This window comes from Mobula birostris, chromosome 7 (genome assembly GCF_030028105.1).
Source record: "Mobula birostris isolate sMobBir1 chromosome 7, sMobBir1.hap1, whole genome shotgun sequence".
NCBI classification, from domain to species: domain Eukaryota; kingdom Metazoa; phylum Chordata; class Chondrichthyes; order Myliobatiformes; family Myliobatidae; genus Mobula; species Mobula birostris.
Window position 1 is genome coordinate 69,194,218 of NC_092376.1, and position 15,134 is coordinate 69,209,351.

At 37.6% G+C, this 15,134-nt stretch overlaps 1 protein-coding gene across 1 annotated transcript in view; it reads right to left on the minus strand.

The window, feature by feature from the left end:
• The window catches only part of chordc1a (cysteine and histidine-rich domain (CHORD) containing 1a), a 49,073-nt gene that overhangs the window by 14,993 nt on the left and 18,946 nt on the right, over window positions 1-15,134 (minus strand). Inside the window, exons 5-9 of the mRNA XM_072263366.1 lie at window positions 13,482-13,585; window positions 13,175-13,233; window positions 8,952-9,022; window positions 7,645-7,750; window positions 4,651-4,770 (exon numbers count right to left, since the gene is read on the minus strand). Of these exons, the coding sequence (XP_072119467.1) occupies window positions 4,651-4,770; window positions 7,645-7,750; window positions 8,952-9,022; window positions 13,175-13,233; window positions 13,482-13,585 (460 nt within the window). The remainder of the gene's footprint in view (window positions 1-4,650; window positions 4,771-7,644; window positions 7,751-8,951; window positions 9,023-13,174; window positions 13,234-13,481; window positions 13,586-15,134) is intronic.

The following is a 15,134-nucleotide window of genomic DNA, read 5'->3' on the forward strand; positions in this document are numbered from 1 at the left end:
TTATTAACGACCTGGATGTGGGGGTAGAAGGGTGGGTTGGCAAGTTTGTAGACGACACAAAGGTTGGTGGTGTTGTAGACAGTGTAGAGGATTGTCGAAGATGAGAGAGAGACATTGATAGGTTGCAGAAGTGGGCTGAAAAGTGGCAGGTGGAGTTCAACCCGGAGAAGTGTGAGGTGGTACACTTTGGAAGGACAAACTCCAAGGCAGAATACAAAGGAAATGGCGGGATACTTGGTAGTGTGGAGGAGCAGAAGAATCTGGGGGTACATGTCCACAGATCCCTGAAAGTTGCCTCACAGGTAGATAGGGTAGTTAAGAAAGCTTATGGGGTGTTAGCTTCCATAAGTCGAGGGATAGAGTTTAGGAGTCGCAAGGTAATGATGCAGCTCTATAAAACTCTGGTTAGGCCACACTTGGAGTACTGTGTCCAGTTCTGGTCACCTCACTATAGGAAGGATATGAAAGCATTGGAAACGGTACAGAGGAGATTTACCAGGATGCTGCCTGGCTTACAGGTTATGGATTATGATCAGAGTTTAAGGGAGCTAGGACTTTACTCTTTGGAGAGAAGGAGAATGAGAGGAGACATGATAGAGGTATACAAGATATTAAGAGGAATAGATAGAGTGGATAGCTAGCGCCTCTTCTCCAGGGCACCACTGCTCAATACAAGAGGACATGGCTTTAAGGTAAGGGGTGGGAAGTTCAAGGGGGATATTAGAGGAAGGTTTTTTTACTCAGAGAGTGGTTGGTGTGTGGAATATCCTGCCTAAGTCAGTGGTGGAGGCAGATACACTAGTGAAATTTAAGAGACTACTAGACAGGTATATGGAGGAATTTAAGGCAGGAGGTTATATGGGAGGCAGGTTTTGAGGATCGGCACCACACTGTGGGCCGAAGGGCCTGTACTGTGCTGTACTATTCTATGTTCTATACTTTAATAATAAATGTAAATTAAAACTGCTGGAAAGGTTGTAATGGGACACAAAGAAGTGATGGATGAACTTAATAAATATTTTGCATCAGTCTTCACTATGGAAGACACTATCAGAGTGCTAGAAATGCTAGAGTGTCAGGGCAGAAGTGAGTGCTGTTACTATTACTAAGGAGATTTGAAATTGTAGAGCTTGTAGGTCATCTAGTTTCTGAATGAGGTAGCTGAAGAGATTGTGGAGGCATTAGTAAAGACCTTTCAAGAATCACTAGATTCTGGAATGGTTCCAGAGGACTGGCAAATTGAAAATGTCACACCATTCTTTAAAAAGGGAGGGAGGCAGAAGAAAGGAAAAAATAGGCCAGTTTGCCTGGCTTCAGTGGTTGAGTCCACTATTAAGGATGAAGTGTTGGGGTACTTGGAGGCACACGATAAAACAGGCCAAAGTTGGCATGGTTTTCTCAAGAGGAAATCTTGCCTGACAAATCTGTTGGAATTCTTTAAGAAAATAGAATGTAGGAAAGACGAAGGAGTATCAGTGGATGTTGTTTATTTAGACTTTCAGAAGGCCTTTGACAAGTTGCTGCACATTAGACTGCTAACAAGAGCCCATGGTATTACAGGAAAGGTTCAACCATGGACAGAAGATTGGCTGACTGGCAGGAGGAAAAGAGTGATAATAAAGGGGGCTTTTTCTGGTTGGCTGCCGATGACTACTGGTCGGTGATTGGACTATTTTTTTTTCACCTTATATAATATCAATGATTTGGATGGAGAAATTGATGGTTTTGTGGCCAACTTTAAGAAATGATACAAAGATGGTGGAGGGGCAGTGGTGTTAAAGAAGCAGGATATCTGCAGAAGGACTTAGATTGAGGGAACGGACAAAGAAGTGGCAGATGGAAAATAGTATAAGATATGCACAGTCATACACTTTGGCAAAAGGAATAAAAGTATGGACTATTTTGTAAATGGGGAGAAAATTCAGAAATCAGAGGTTCAAAGGGAGTCCTCATGAAGAATTCTCCAAAAGGTTAACTTACAGGTCGAGTTGGTGGTAAGGAAGGCAAATGCAATGTTAGCATCTATTTCAAGAGTAGAATACAAAAGCGTGGATGTAATTCTGAAGCTTTATAACACTCTGGTCAGACTACACTTGGAATATTGAGTGCAGTTTTATGTCCCTTAGCCAAGCAGAGATATGCTGTCATTGGAGAGGTTCACAAGAATGATCCCAGGAATGAAAGGGTTAATGTATGAGGAGCTTAATGTATGATGTATGATAGCTCTAGGCCTGTACTCACTGGAATTGAGAAGAATGAGGGGGGAACTCACTGAAACCTATCAAATGTTGAAAGTCCTGAATAGAGTGGATTTGGAAAGGATATTTCCTACACTGGAAGAATTTAGGTCCTGAAGGCAAAAAAAAAAAATCAGAATTGAGGGACGTCCATTTAGAACAGAGGTGAGGAAAAATCTTTAACCAGAGGGTGGTTAATCCGTGGAATTTATTGCCAGAGACAGCTGTGCAAGCCAGTTCACTGGGTATATTTAAGGTTCTTGATCAATCAGGGCATGAAAGGTTACAGAGAAAAGGCAGATAAATAATGGAATGGCAGGACAGGTTTAACAGGCCAAATTTCTAATTCTGTTCCTATGTCTTATGGCCCAAGTAGTAACAACAATTTATTGATTAGCAGGGGCACATCCTTAGCAACATTTTGTCATGGTGTTCCAACTGCAATTAATAAAATGTTCCCAATTGGAATAGGAACCATGCTTAGTAAGGAAGTAGCTATGTAAACTGAACAAGTACATCTAGATGAGGATGCACTTGTCAATAGCAAAAAGTCAAGTCCCAAATCAATTCCGCTGTGCTTTGAACAGCAAGGTTGGTCACATTTACTTTGTGGTATTTGTGAAAAGCAATACAAAGATCCATTAAACCGTGCAAGCACACAATGCCTTACAAAAATACCAATTACTGTCACTGCAGTAATTTTAAATAATGTAACCCAACAGATGGGAAAACTACTTCAGACAAGTGCATTAAATTTCTTATTTAGAAAACTACTTTAATTTGCCTTCTAATTTTATCCATTCACTAGTTTCAGTAGAAAGATAGACATGTGTATATCAAATTTATTGATTCATTGAAACCACTTTTGTTGTGTGCTCGATTCAGTTTTAAATCCAAGTCATCAGGCCAACTGTTTCTTGCCCCACATAAACATTCACATGCCTATTGTCTACCTTAAATCTTCTTGCTTGACCCACACGTGAAAGAGAAACTGTTCAGTTACTAAAGAGTCAGGTCCTAATGAAACATTTATAATTGGCAACTGGCAAAACAAGTACTCCCCCCACCCCTTTGTTTTATACACATGTTATGATCTAGAATGCAATGACCAAAAGAGTGGCAAATGCAGATTGGTTAACCTTCTAAAGTGATAATCAGTTGAAGGGAAGTTTAAACTATAAAGCTGGGAAATAAGGCACACAGGATGTCACAGGGATAACTGTCTAAACAGCCAATTACTTTGCAAAATCACCCTAAGCTAATATGAACCTGAAAAGGTTTTAAAATACCATTATTGCCAAAAAAAAAAGGATTGATCAATATACATTGCAATTTCTTTACAAATCTTTCTTTGGGATTTAAAAAGAATACTCTTAAGTATCATGTCAATTAAGCTCAATGACTACCTTTGCCCGTTCAACGTCAGTTTGCCATGATCCATAATGAGATTAAAACAGAATGCTAGTTTGACTTCCTTGTTTCACTACATTTCTGGCTGTAGAGAAACAAGTCAGAGAACCCCCCTCCCCCCACCCAAAAAAAAAGACTAGGTTAAAAAAAAATGACAAACTATTTTCCCAAACACAAGGAAATCTGCAGATGCTAGAAATTCAAGCAACACACATCAAAGTTGTTGGTGAATGCTGTCACCGTGCTGTCCTGATGAAGGGACCCGGCCCGAATGTCGACTGTACCTCTTCCTACAGATGCTGCCTGGCCTGCTGCGTTCACCAGAAACTATTTTCTATTTGGATTTTCAGAGATCTCGAACGAGATCAGATCCTGAACCTAAACCAACAAATTACAGTTGGGAGCATAATACAGACAAGGAAGATAATATTCAAGGTCTTCCAAGCAACAATAGGCTAAATAGTGGCTACCCACCAAAGGATACACCAAGTAAGAGTCACCTAAAAATGTTAGGCAGGGCACAAAGCAGCACCCTCAGCTTTGCCATATGCCAAATCCTTAACACCTTGTATGTTAATGAAAATTAAATTAAGAAATTAGACTCAACTTCACATTGCAACAACCAGTGATTTTTTTTTTTTGTAAAGAAAACAGTTGCTTATCTGTGGAAAAAAATGTTAACATTTCAACTTTAAGTGCTTCAATTAAATTTCTCTTTCCTTAGATGACTATTTCCAGCAATTTCTGTTTTATCTCAGATTCTATGTGCCAGTTTTCTATTTCAATTTTAGTTTTCTACGTATTGAATATTTGTGCGAATTAAATAACACGATTTTTTAAATTAATCTTCCTGCTACAATTAGAGTGTACAGAGATGGTAGATTAATGACATGCAGTGAATTTTACAAAAATGCTAAAAAAGGTACCTTTAGTTTCTAGCTACCCATTTATAATAACACTTTACTCAAAAATCAGGCATTTTAAAAGATATAATTGCACATACCACTGTGCTGTTAGCTTCAACATAACTTTGTTCTGGGATAGCGTTTTTGGAATAAATTGTAATTGTGACTTGTCCTCCAGTCTGGTGCCAATCATGTCGACAAGCTACAATTTTATTACCCTGTAAAAAATGAAAGAAACACTAGTTTGCTTTATTGTTTATAACTGTTCTTACAAAAGTCTGATCAACCTCTTTTAGAAGGAATACTACCTGCATGGGAGATTGTTATAGTACATCCTAGCCAGATCTATGTTCTCTTACATGAAAATGACAAATCCAACTGTGCCACATACAACCCATTCCCCAAGAAAAGTCCAATACTAATAGTTCACCTCACATACTGAACTGGTAGAATAGTTTGCCAAAGCTGTGTGTCCTCTTACTCAGAATTGGTTGAATCTGCTCTATATTTCAGTAAATACCCAAATGAAAAATTCTGGAGGAGAACCTTGCATGCATTTCCCCTTCTTACAAAAGAACCATCTCAGATGGTGACAAGGTCTGCAGGATTAATCAGGTTAAACAACTGATTACTAAGTGGTCCCCATGGTCTCTCTCATTGATCGGCCAAATCAATGCTATTAAAATGATTATTTTACCTAAATTTTTGTATTTATTTGAAACGATACCAATTTTTATTCCTAAATCTTTTTTTGATACTATTGATTCTAAAATCTCCTCATATATGGCAAAATAAAAATCCCAGATTAAGTAAAAAAATACTTACAGAAATCTAAGAAAGAGGGTGGTTTGGCATTGCCTAACCTAAGATTTTATTATTGGGCAATTAATATTCAATATTTAATATTTTGGACACAAGATTGGAATATAACTCCAAGCCCATATTGGGTAAACCTTGAAGGCCACTCTGTACAAGGGTTTTCTTTAACTTCCATTTTAGGAACTTCACTGCCTTTTGTACTATCTAAATTGAATAAACAATTGTTTAACCCTATAGTTAAACATACATTGCAAATATGGTTTCAAATTCGTAAATTTTTTGGCTTGAATGGATTTATGTTATCAAGTCCTATTATATCTAATTTCTTTTTTCAACCCTTGGTAATGGACCAAGCCTTTTCGATATGGAAAACGAAAGGTATAATATGTTTTTGTGATTTATTTCTAGGTAATTGTTTTATGTCTTTTGAGCAGTTATCTGAGAAATTTGATTTGCCCGGATTCCATTTTTTTTTAAGATACTTACAAATAAGAAATTTTTAAAATACTACGTTGCCTACCCTTCCGACTTCAAATCCTACTGGCATTATTGATAAAATTTTACGTTTAAATCCTTTGCAGAAGGGATTAATAGCAATTATTTATGATATAATTATGAAATTACAGCCAGGTATATCTGATAAAATTAAAAATGAATGGGAAAGGGAACTTCAACTTTGTTTACCTAGAGAAATGGGAAAAAAATTTTCAATTAGTTACTACTTCTTCTATATGTGCTAAACATACATTAATACAATTTAATGTAGTACACAGAGCCCATATGTCCAAAGATAAATCGTTTTTATTTCCATATAAATTCTACTTGTGATAGATGTCACTCTGAAGTGGCTTCTTTAACTCATATGTTTTGGTTTTATCCTCTTTTGGAAAAATATTGGAAAGATATTTTTGATATTATTTCAACAGTTCTATGCTTCGATTTAAAACCCCATCCTATTACGGTAATTTTTGGATTGCCAATAGTAGAACATAGATCTTTGTCTTCTTCAGCCTGTTGGATGATAGCATTTATTACTTTAATGGCAAGAAGATCTATTTTGTTGAACTGGAAGGAAATCAACCCTCCAACTACATTCCAATGGTTTTCTCAAACTACATTAAGTTTAAATTTAGAAAAAATTATCAGTGATATTTTTGACCTTTCAGTTAAATTTGAAGAAACTTGGAAACTTTTTATGCAACATTTTCATATGATGTAATCTGACCTTTCCGAATCTTTTTTTAAAACTTAAATTATATGATTAGAGAAGCAGAGTTAACGACATTACTGAACGTGTCTGATACAAGATATTGGTCTAGCTGTGTTTTGTTCTTTTTTTGGGGGGGGGGTTCTCATTTTCTTTTGGGGATTTTTTTTGTTTATATATATTTTTTTCTTTTTATTTCTTTTTTTTAATGACCAATTTCATTATGAGTTTGGAAGTCTTTTATATCTATGCTACTTAAAATCCGTTTTGTATATGCAGATTAAGATTATTCCAATCTCTTTGTACCAACTTTGTTATTGAGTTTATAATTTTGAAAATTAATAAAGAGATTTAAAAAGAAAAAAAAAGGTATGCAGGAATGAGACAGATCTACTGGTTGAGTGGTGTTGCAACAAAAACCTTGCACTCAACGTCAACATGACCAAGAAATTGATGGTAGACTTCAGGAAGGGGAAACCGGGACAGAACACGCCAATCCTCATTGAGGGATCAGCTGTGGAAAGGGTGAGTAGTTTCAAGTTCCCAACGTATTGATGCAAGAAGGCATGACAGCAGCTATATTTCATTAGGAGTTTGAGGAGAATTGCTACGTCACCAAAGACTTAAGCAAACTTCTACAGGTGAATTGTGGAGAGTATTCTAATTGGTTGCATTGCCATCTGGTGCACTGCATAGTTGTGGAAAAAGTGGCAGAGGGTTATAAACTCAGCCAGCTCATCATGGACATTAGCCTCAAAATAGTGCTATCCATCATTAACGACCCCCACCATCCAGCACATGCATTCTTCTCATTATTATCAGAGAAGTAGTACAGCAGCCAGAATGTTTTACGAACAGTTCCTTCCCTTCTGCCATGAGATTCCTGAACAAACAATTAATCCATGAACACTACCTCTATTTTTACACTACTTGTTTATAAATATTGTAATAATAGTACTATATATTTTACGTATTGCACTGTACTGCTACCGTTAAGCAACTTTTACAATAAATATTGGTGATAATGAACCTGAATCCAAATAGTACAGGGGTGAATGTGACTTACAGTTTCTGCTTTGATCCACACATGTTTGCTTTGAGTACACCCTGCCTGGGCCAGGAAAGAATTGAAATCTGAAGTTTTTCTCTTACAGCAGCTCCAGTATTTCATTCTGGGATAAAATAAAATTGATCGCAGAAAATACTTTTTACACAATTAATTTAAAAACAAGGTTAGTGCAGCAATGTAATACTTAAGAATCCTAAATTGAATGTAATCATGCAATTCTGAAGTTTACCAATTAGGAATATCTTTTCATCAGCATCATTCACCCACTGAAGTATTTATATTAATTGTTGGAAACTGCCAAACAATCCGCATGAATGACACAAAGGTGCAGCTAGTAGGTTAGCTGCCTCAGTTTCAGCAATTCAATCCTAAAATACAGGGCTGCCTATGTGTAGTTATAACATTCTTCTGTGATCATATCATTTCCTCTATTTTCATTCTAGATTGCAAGGTGATAAATTAACACTCTGCTCTTAGCAGCTCAACATTTATGACAGTGATGAAGCTTCTAAAATCAAGGATCATTGTGAGCTAGAAATGGAAAACTGCAGATATGGTGCAGCAGTAAAGGGACGAGGTAGAAAATTTTTGAAGTTCAGCCACTGATTAAATAAATCAAAATGCACTGTACACCATACTAAAAATGTTAAGGAAAACATTACATACCTAGATAATAAGAATGCAACTTTGAAAAGTAAATCAATTCTGATGACATTTTGCTTACTGATGAATGCTAATTTCTAGGTTGGATGGACACCAATAAGCAAGCCGAAGTGAAAATACCTACCACATTTGTGTTTAAATTATTTAAAGGATTCAACCAATGAAACTGCACATGCTTCATACGTCTCTGAGTAAACTGGGGGCACAGTGATGCACCTAATAAACCGGTCACCTCACAAGAACTGGGTTAACTTCTGACTTCAGGTGTTCTGTGTGGAGTTTGGTGGCTCTCCATGATCATGGAGATATCCCCCAGTGCACTAGTTTCCTGCCATGTTCCAAAAATTGCATTTGATAGGTTAATTGGCTACTGCAAATTGTTCCTAGTGTATGAATGTGTGCAAGTTTGACTAAGAGTGAATGAAAAAGAGGATTAATGTAAGATTAATCTAAGTGGATGATTGATAGAGTATACTCAAAGAACTAAAGAGCCCGATTCCATGCCACACTTTGCTATGAGCATCCCTCAAACAATGCAAATTGGACAGAAAGTCTCTACCATTAATTTTTCCACTTCTCAGCCATTCAAAAATTAGAGTTGACATGTTATTGACCTAACTATGAACATTAAACACACTTACCCTTCATGGAAAATGGGTCCTCCAGAGTGATGGACACATATCTCTTCATTGCTGCTTACATCCTGAAAAGTCTTTAGAGATAATCAAAACAAAATGCACTCAGTGGCCACTTTATTATACATTAATGCAAATATCTAATTAGCCAACCATGTGGTAGTAACTGAATACACAAAAGCATGCAGACACGGTCAAGAGGTTCAGATCAAAACATCAGAGTGAGGAAGAAATGTGATCAAGTGACTTTGACCATGGAATGATTATTGGCGCCAGATGGGGTGGTTTGAGCATCTCGGAAACTGCTGGACTCTTGGGATTTTCACACACGTCTCTGAGTTTACAAAGAATGGTGCTAAAAACAAAAAAAAAACACCAAAAGAAACATCCAGTGAGTGGCAGTTCTGTGGGGGAAAAAAACCTTGTTAATCAGAGTTCAGGGAGAATGGTCAGACTGGTTCAAGCTGACAGGAAGGAGAGAGTAACTCAGATTACTACGCTTTACAACAGTGGTATGCAGAAGAGCATCTGTAAACACACAACACAGTGAACCTTGAAGTGGATGAGCTATGCAGTACAAGACCACAATGAATTCCATTCCTAAACCTAATAACGTAGCCATTGAGTGTACATAAAAATTATTAAAATGAACTTTGATTTTTGACCAACTCAAATGTTCTATAACAGTTCTATACTGAATTGTCAGAAACTAACTTCTCCATCATTAATAAGACAACCAGATTTATTTGAATAAACACTTCATTGTAGGATAATTCTGTTGAGCCACGTTCTTGAACTAAAAGAAATTCTGCTACGATTAGAAGCACCTAATTTCACTTTTAATTGTTAAAAAGCCTGATACAGCTTCCAACATAAATTTAAGGTAAACAAAATCAAGATCACTTGGCCACATTTACTGTTTACCACTAGCTAACTAGATCAAAGCAAAAATACATAAAATAGGAAAGCATTCTGACTGACTACAAGACCATAAGTCACAGGAGCAGAATTAGGCCATTTGACCCATTCAATCATGCCAATCCTTTTATTTTTCTCCTCTTCAACCCCATTTCCCGGCCTTCTCCCCGCAACCTTTGATGCCATGTCCAATCAAGAACCTATCAATCTCTGCCTTAAATACACCCAACGACCTGGCCTCCACAGCTGCACGTGCCAACAAATTCACCACTCTCTAGCTAAAGAAATTTCTCCACATCTGTATTGAATGAACACCCCTCTATTCTGAGGCTGTGCCCTCTTGTCCTAGACTCTCCCACCATGGGAAACATCCTTTCCACACCTATTCTGTGTAGGCCTTTCAACATTTGAAAAGTTTCAATGAGATCCCCCCCTTATCCTTCTAAATTCCAGCGAATACTAACCACAGCCATCAAACATTCCTTGTATGATAATCCTTTCATTCCTAGAATCATTCTTGTGAACCTCCTCTGGACCCTCTCCAATGCCAGACATCTCATCTAAGATGAGGAGCCCAAAAGTGTACACAATACTCAAGTGAGGCCTCACCAGTGCCTTATAAAGCTTCAGAATCACATCCCTGCTCTTGTATTCTAGACCTCTTGAAATGAATGTTAACATGGCATTTGTCTTCCTCACCACCCACTCAACCTGCAACTTAATCTCTAGGGTAATCTGCACAAGGGCTCCCAAGTCCCTTTGCATCTCAGAGTTTTGGATTTTCTCCCCATTTAGAAAATAGTCTGCACATTTATTTCTACTACCAAAGTGCATGACCATGCATTTCCAACATTATATTTCATTTGCCACTTTCTTGCCCATTCTCCTAATCTGCCGAAGTTTTTCTGCATCCTACTTGTTTCCTCAACACTACCTGCCCCTCTATCAATCTTCATTTCATCTGCAAACTTGGCAACAAAGCCATCTATTTCTTCATCTAAATCATTATATACAGCATAAAAAGAAGTGGTCCCAACACCAACCCATGTGGAGCACCACTAGTCACTGGCAGCACAACTTTTATTCCCACTCGCTGCCTTCTTCTAATCAGCCAATGCTCTGACCACCTTAGTAACTTTCCTGTAATACCATGGGATTCCCTGTAGTTCCTGTAATAACTTGAAAAGCAGCTTCATGTGTGGCACCTTGTCAAAGGCCTTCTGAAAGTCCAAATATTCAACATCCACTGCATATCCTTTATCTATCCTACTTATAATCTCCTCCAAGAAGTCCAACAGGCTTGTCAGGCAGGATTTTCCCTGAAGGAAACCATGCTGACTTTGTCCCATCTTGTCCTTTGTCACCAAGTACTCCATCACCACGTCCTTAACAACTGACTCCAACATCTTCCCAACCACTGAGGTCAGGCTAACTGGTCTATAATTTCCTTTCTGCTGCCGTCCTCCTTTCTTAAAGAGTGGAGTGACATTTGCAGTTTTCCAGTCCTCTGGCACCATGTCAGGGTCCAATGATTTTTGAAAGATTATTTCTAATGCTGCCATAATCTCTAATGCTACCTCTTACAGAACCCTAGGGTGCAGTTCATCTGGTCTGGGTGACTTATGTACTTTGAAGTCTTTCAGCTTTTTGAGCATCTTCTCCCTTCTAATAGTAACTGCATCCACTTCTCTTCCTTCATACATTACAACATCTGGCACACTGCTAGTGTCTTCTACAGTGAAAACTGATGCAAAATACTCATTTAGTTCATCTGCCATCTCCTTGTCGCCCGTTATTATTTCTCTTACCTCATTTTCTAGCAGTCCTCTATCCACTCTCATTTTTTTTTAAAATACACTTGAGAAAGCCTTTACTATCCACTTTGATATTATTTGCTAGCTTGCTTTCATATTTCATCTTTTCCCTTCTAACAATTCTTTTAGTTGCTCTCTGTAGGCTTTTAAAAACTTCCCAATCCTTTATCGTCCTACTGATTTTTGGTTTGCTGTATGCCCTCTTTTGTTTTTACATTAGTTTTAACTTCCCTTGTCAGCCATGGTTGTATTATTTTGCCATATGAGGATTTCTTCATTTTTTGGAATACATGTTCTACACTTTCCTCATTCTTCCCAGAAACACAAGCCATTTCTACTGACATCCCTGCCAGGATCTCCTTCCAATTTAAGTTGGCCAACTCGTCTCTCATGCTACTGAAATTTTACTTACTCCACTGAAATACTGCTACGTCAGACTTTACTTTCTCCCTATCAAATTTCAAGTTGGAACTCAATCATATTGTGATCACCGGTTCCTAAGGGTTATTTTATCTTAAGCACCCTAATTACCTCTGGTTCATTTTATAACACCCAACCCAGTATAGCTGATCCCCTAGATGGATCAATGACAAACTGCTCTATAAAGCCATCTCATAGGTATTCAACAAACTGACTCTCTTGAGATCTATTATCAACCTGATTTTCCCAATCAACCTGCATATTGAAATCTCCTTTGACTATCATAACACTGCCCTTTTGACGTGCCCTTTCTATTTCTCGTTGTAAACTGTGGTCCACATCCCAGCTATTGTCGGAAGGCCTGTATACAACTGCTATCAGGGTCCTTTTCCCTTGCAGTTTCTAAACTCAACCCAAAAGGATTCAACATTTTCTGATCTTATATCACATCTTTTTACTGATTTGACTGGTTGCATCACAAGCTGGTACAGAGGCTCCAATGCACAGCATCCCAAGAGGTTGCAGAGAGTTGTAGACACAGCCTCATCCAGTTCCATCATGGACACAACCCCCTCACTAATGATGACAGCTTTAAGAGGCAGTGGCTCAAGCAAGTGGCAACCATCACTACATCGCACCATCCAGGATATGCCCTTTTCTAGTTACTAACATTGGAAAGAGGTATAGAAGCCTGAAGACCCACACTTAATAACTTAGGAACAGCTTTATTACCTCCGCCTTTGATTTCCAAATGGTTAATAAACACTACTTCCTTTTCGCGTTTAGTACTTTTTAAAAATATTTTTTGCATAGTGCTCGTCTTTGAACTGTACTGCTGCTGCATATGAACACATTTCACAACATACAAGTCAGTTATAATAAACTTGATTCCGAATTAGCAATCCCAACAAAACACACAAACTGCAGTGTTTCAACACGACAGCTCTTCAGCTTTTTAAGAGTAACTAAAAGTAAGCAACGAGTGCCGTTTTCACTAGCAATAGCCATTCCATTAAAAAAAATTAACACAGAGGCATTAAAACTGCATTAAAGATACATTATTATATCAAATCTTACCTTATTACAACCTGCATTTTTACATGTGGTTCCAATCTTTATTTCTTTAGTATCTGGTCCTGTAAAAACATGCAATTTTAAAGAATTACGGATATTCCATTTCCAGAGTGAAAATGAGTAAATATGATTACAAATCATCAGTTTCAAAACTGTGCAGTTATCATAATGCAACTCCTCACATTTATGCTCACAACACAAAAACATCTTAGCTCATCATTGTTATTAACCAATGGCACTCAAGTGCAATTGTCAATGTAGATTATAAACTTGGATTAGCAGCATTTTAAGAAAGTCCAAAATAACTTGCCTTTATTTTCTGATCCATTGTTAGCAGTTAATGCTAGTTTTTCCAGTGCTTTCTTCAATGTTAGAGAAACCTTTTGTTCCAATTTTACCATTGGGGCATCTGGACTAGTGGCAAAAAAAATAACACGGTATATTATTGTGGGGTCATCATTTAGTAGTAAATACAACTTAATTCAAATTTGTAAAGATACCTAGATCACTTGCCTCCTGTATGCTTTTTTGAAAGTTAAGATAGCTTAGCAAGTCTGCTATCAAGGATGCTAACACAATAATTTTGCAGATATAAACAAACTCTCCTTAGAACTTCAAAAGTATTATCAATTCTCAAATCTCAACTAAAGAATATTGGAATAATCTCATAGCCAGAGCATTTGAAATACAAGACACCCCCTGCCCACTCATTAAAAATGATTTCCAAGACAACATGGAAAGTTTAAAAATTTGCAAAGACTGTATAGGTTATAACAAGAAGAATGTTAAGATATTAGCAAATGATCATTGTAGCTAACAATGGTTAGAATGTTCCTGCTTTCTCAAATCCAAGTTAGCAAATATCTAATTACAACAGTTCGCAAATATTCAAAAATATAAAATCTTATTTGAAAGCTCCATTCTGTACTTGATGTCCACTCACAAGTTCATCAAAAGCATGAAGATAGGTAAAACTGGGCATGTTCATTTTTCTTACATGACCCATGTTACGTACACGCAACCCTGGGGAAAGTACCGGTTACATGCACGCAACACTGTAAAAGTATCACCAGCAATAGAACACACCTGGAGTCTTTGTTTGATATTAAAATCCACTACCTTTATTAGCAACTACTAAATATAGTAACTTAACCAGGTGATCAAATGTTAGCAGTGTTATGCATATATAGGCGTATAAAGTTCCCAAACCTATTCAAGCTCAGGTGGCAAGAGTTACAGTCTTACAATGGTATGTAAGAAAGTTCAGTTCAGATGCACAGAGTTGTTATTGTTGTTATGAGGGAGCTATTTGTAATCCAAAGGCGAATGTTGTGAGAAGGCAATTACGTCGATATTCCAGATTCCACGACAGCAATACAAAATAACAATAGCAGTAGGTTTTATCTCCAAAGTTGTTCCACTCCACACACGAAGTATCACCAACAGTAGCTTATCACAAAGGGGACCATTTTCAAGCGGTCCACCACCCAGGCAAGGGTAGACACACCGGTAGATTCCACACAGTTACCCCAAACACACAACGTGATAGCCACTTATCCAGTTCCACGACATACAAAATAACTCCAACAGTGATTTGCCACAGGGGGACCTTTCTTCAGTGAACTATCACACCCATTCAAAGGGTAAACACACATGTGGTATTTACAAAGGTTTTCCCCTCACCAGAGAACCCACTCCTGTGGATTAACTATGTGACAATCACACTTTCATATTTGAATGGAATCAAACTCACCCTTACCGGCTACTTGGAGAGAGCTCAAATAGTGATCTCTTTGTCACTAGGTTTCTTCTGTTTCAAACCTTCCTCTCCCCTCCTCTTTCTCTGCAAACTTCTTCTAGTTGCAGTACTTTGTGAGAGTCATTTATCAATACTCTGGATTGATCTCAGCTCACCCCTTTTGGGCTACTGAAAGTTTAAACCAGTGACCGCACTCACTGGTAT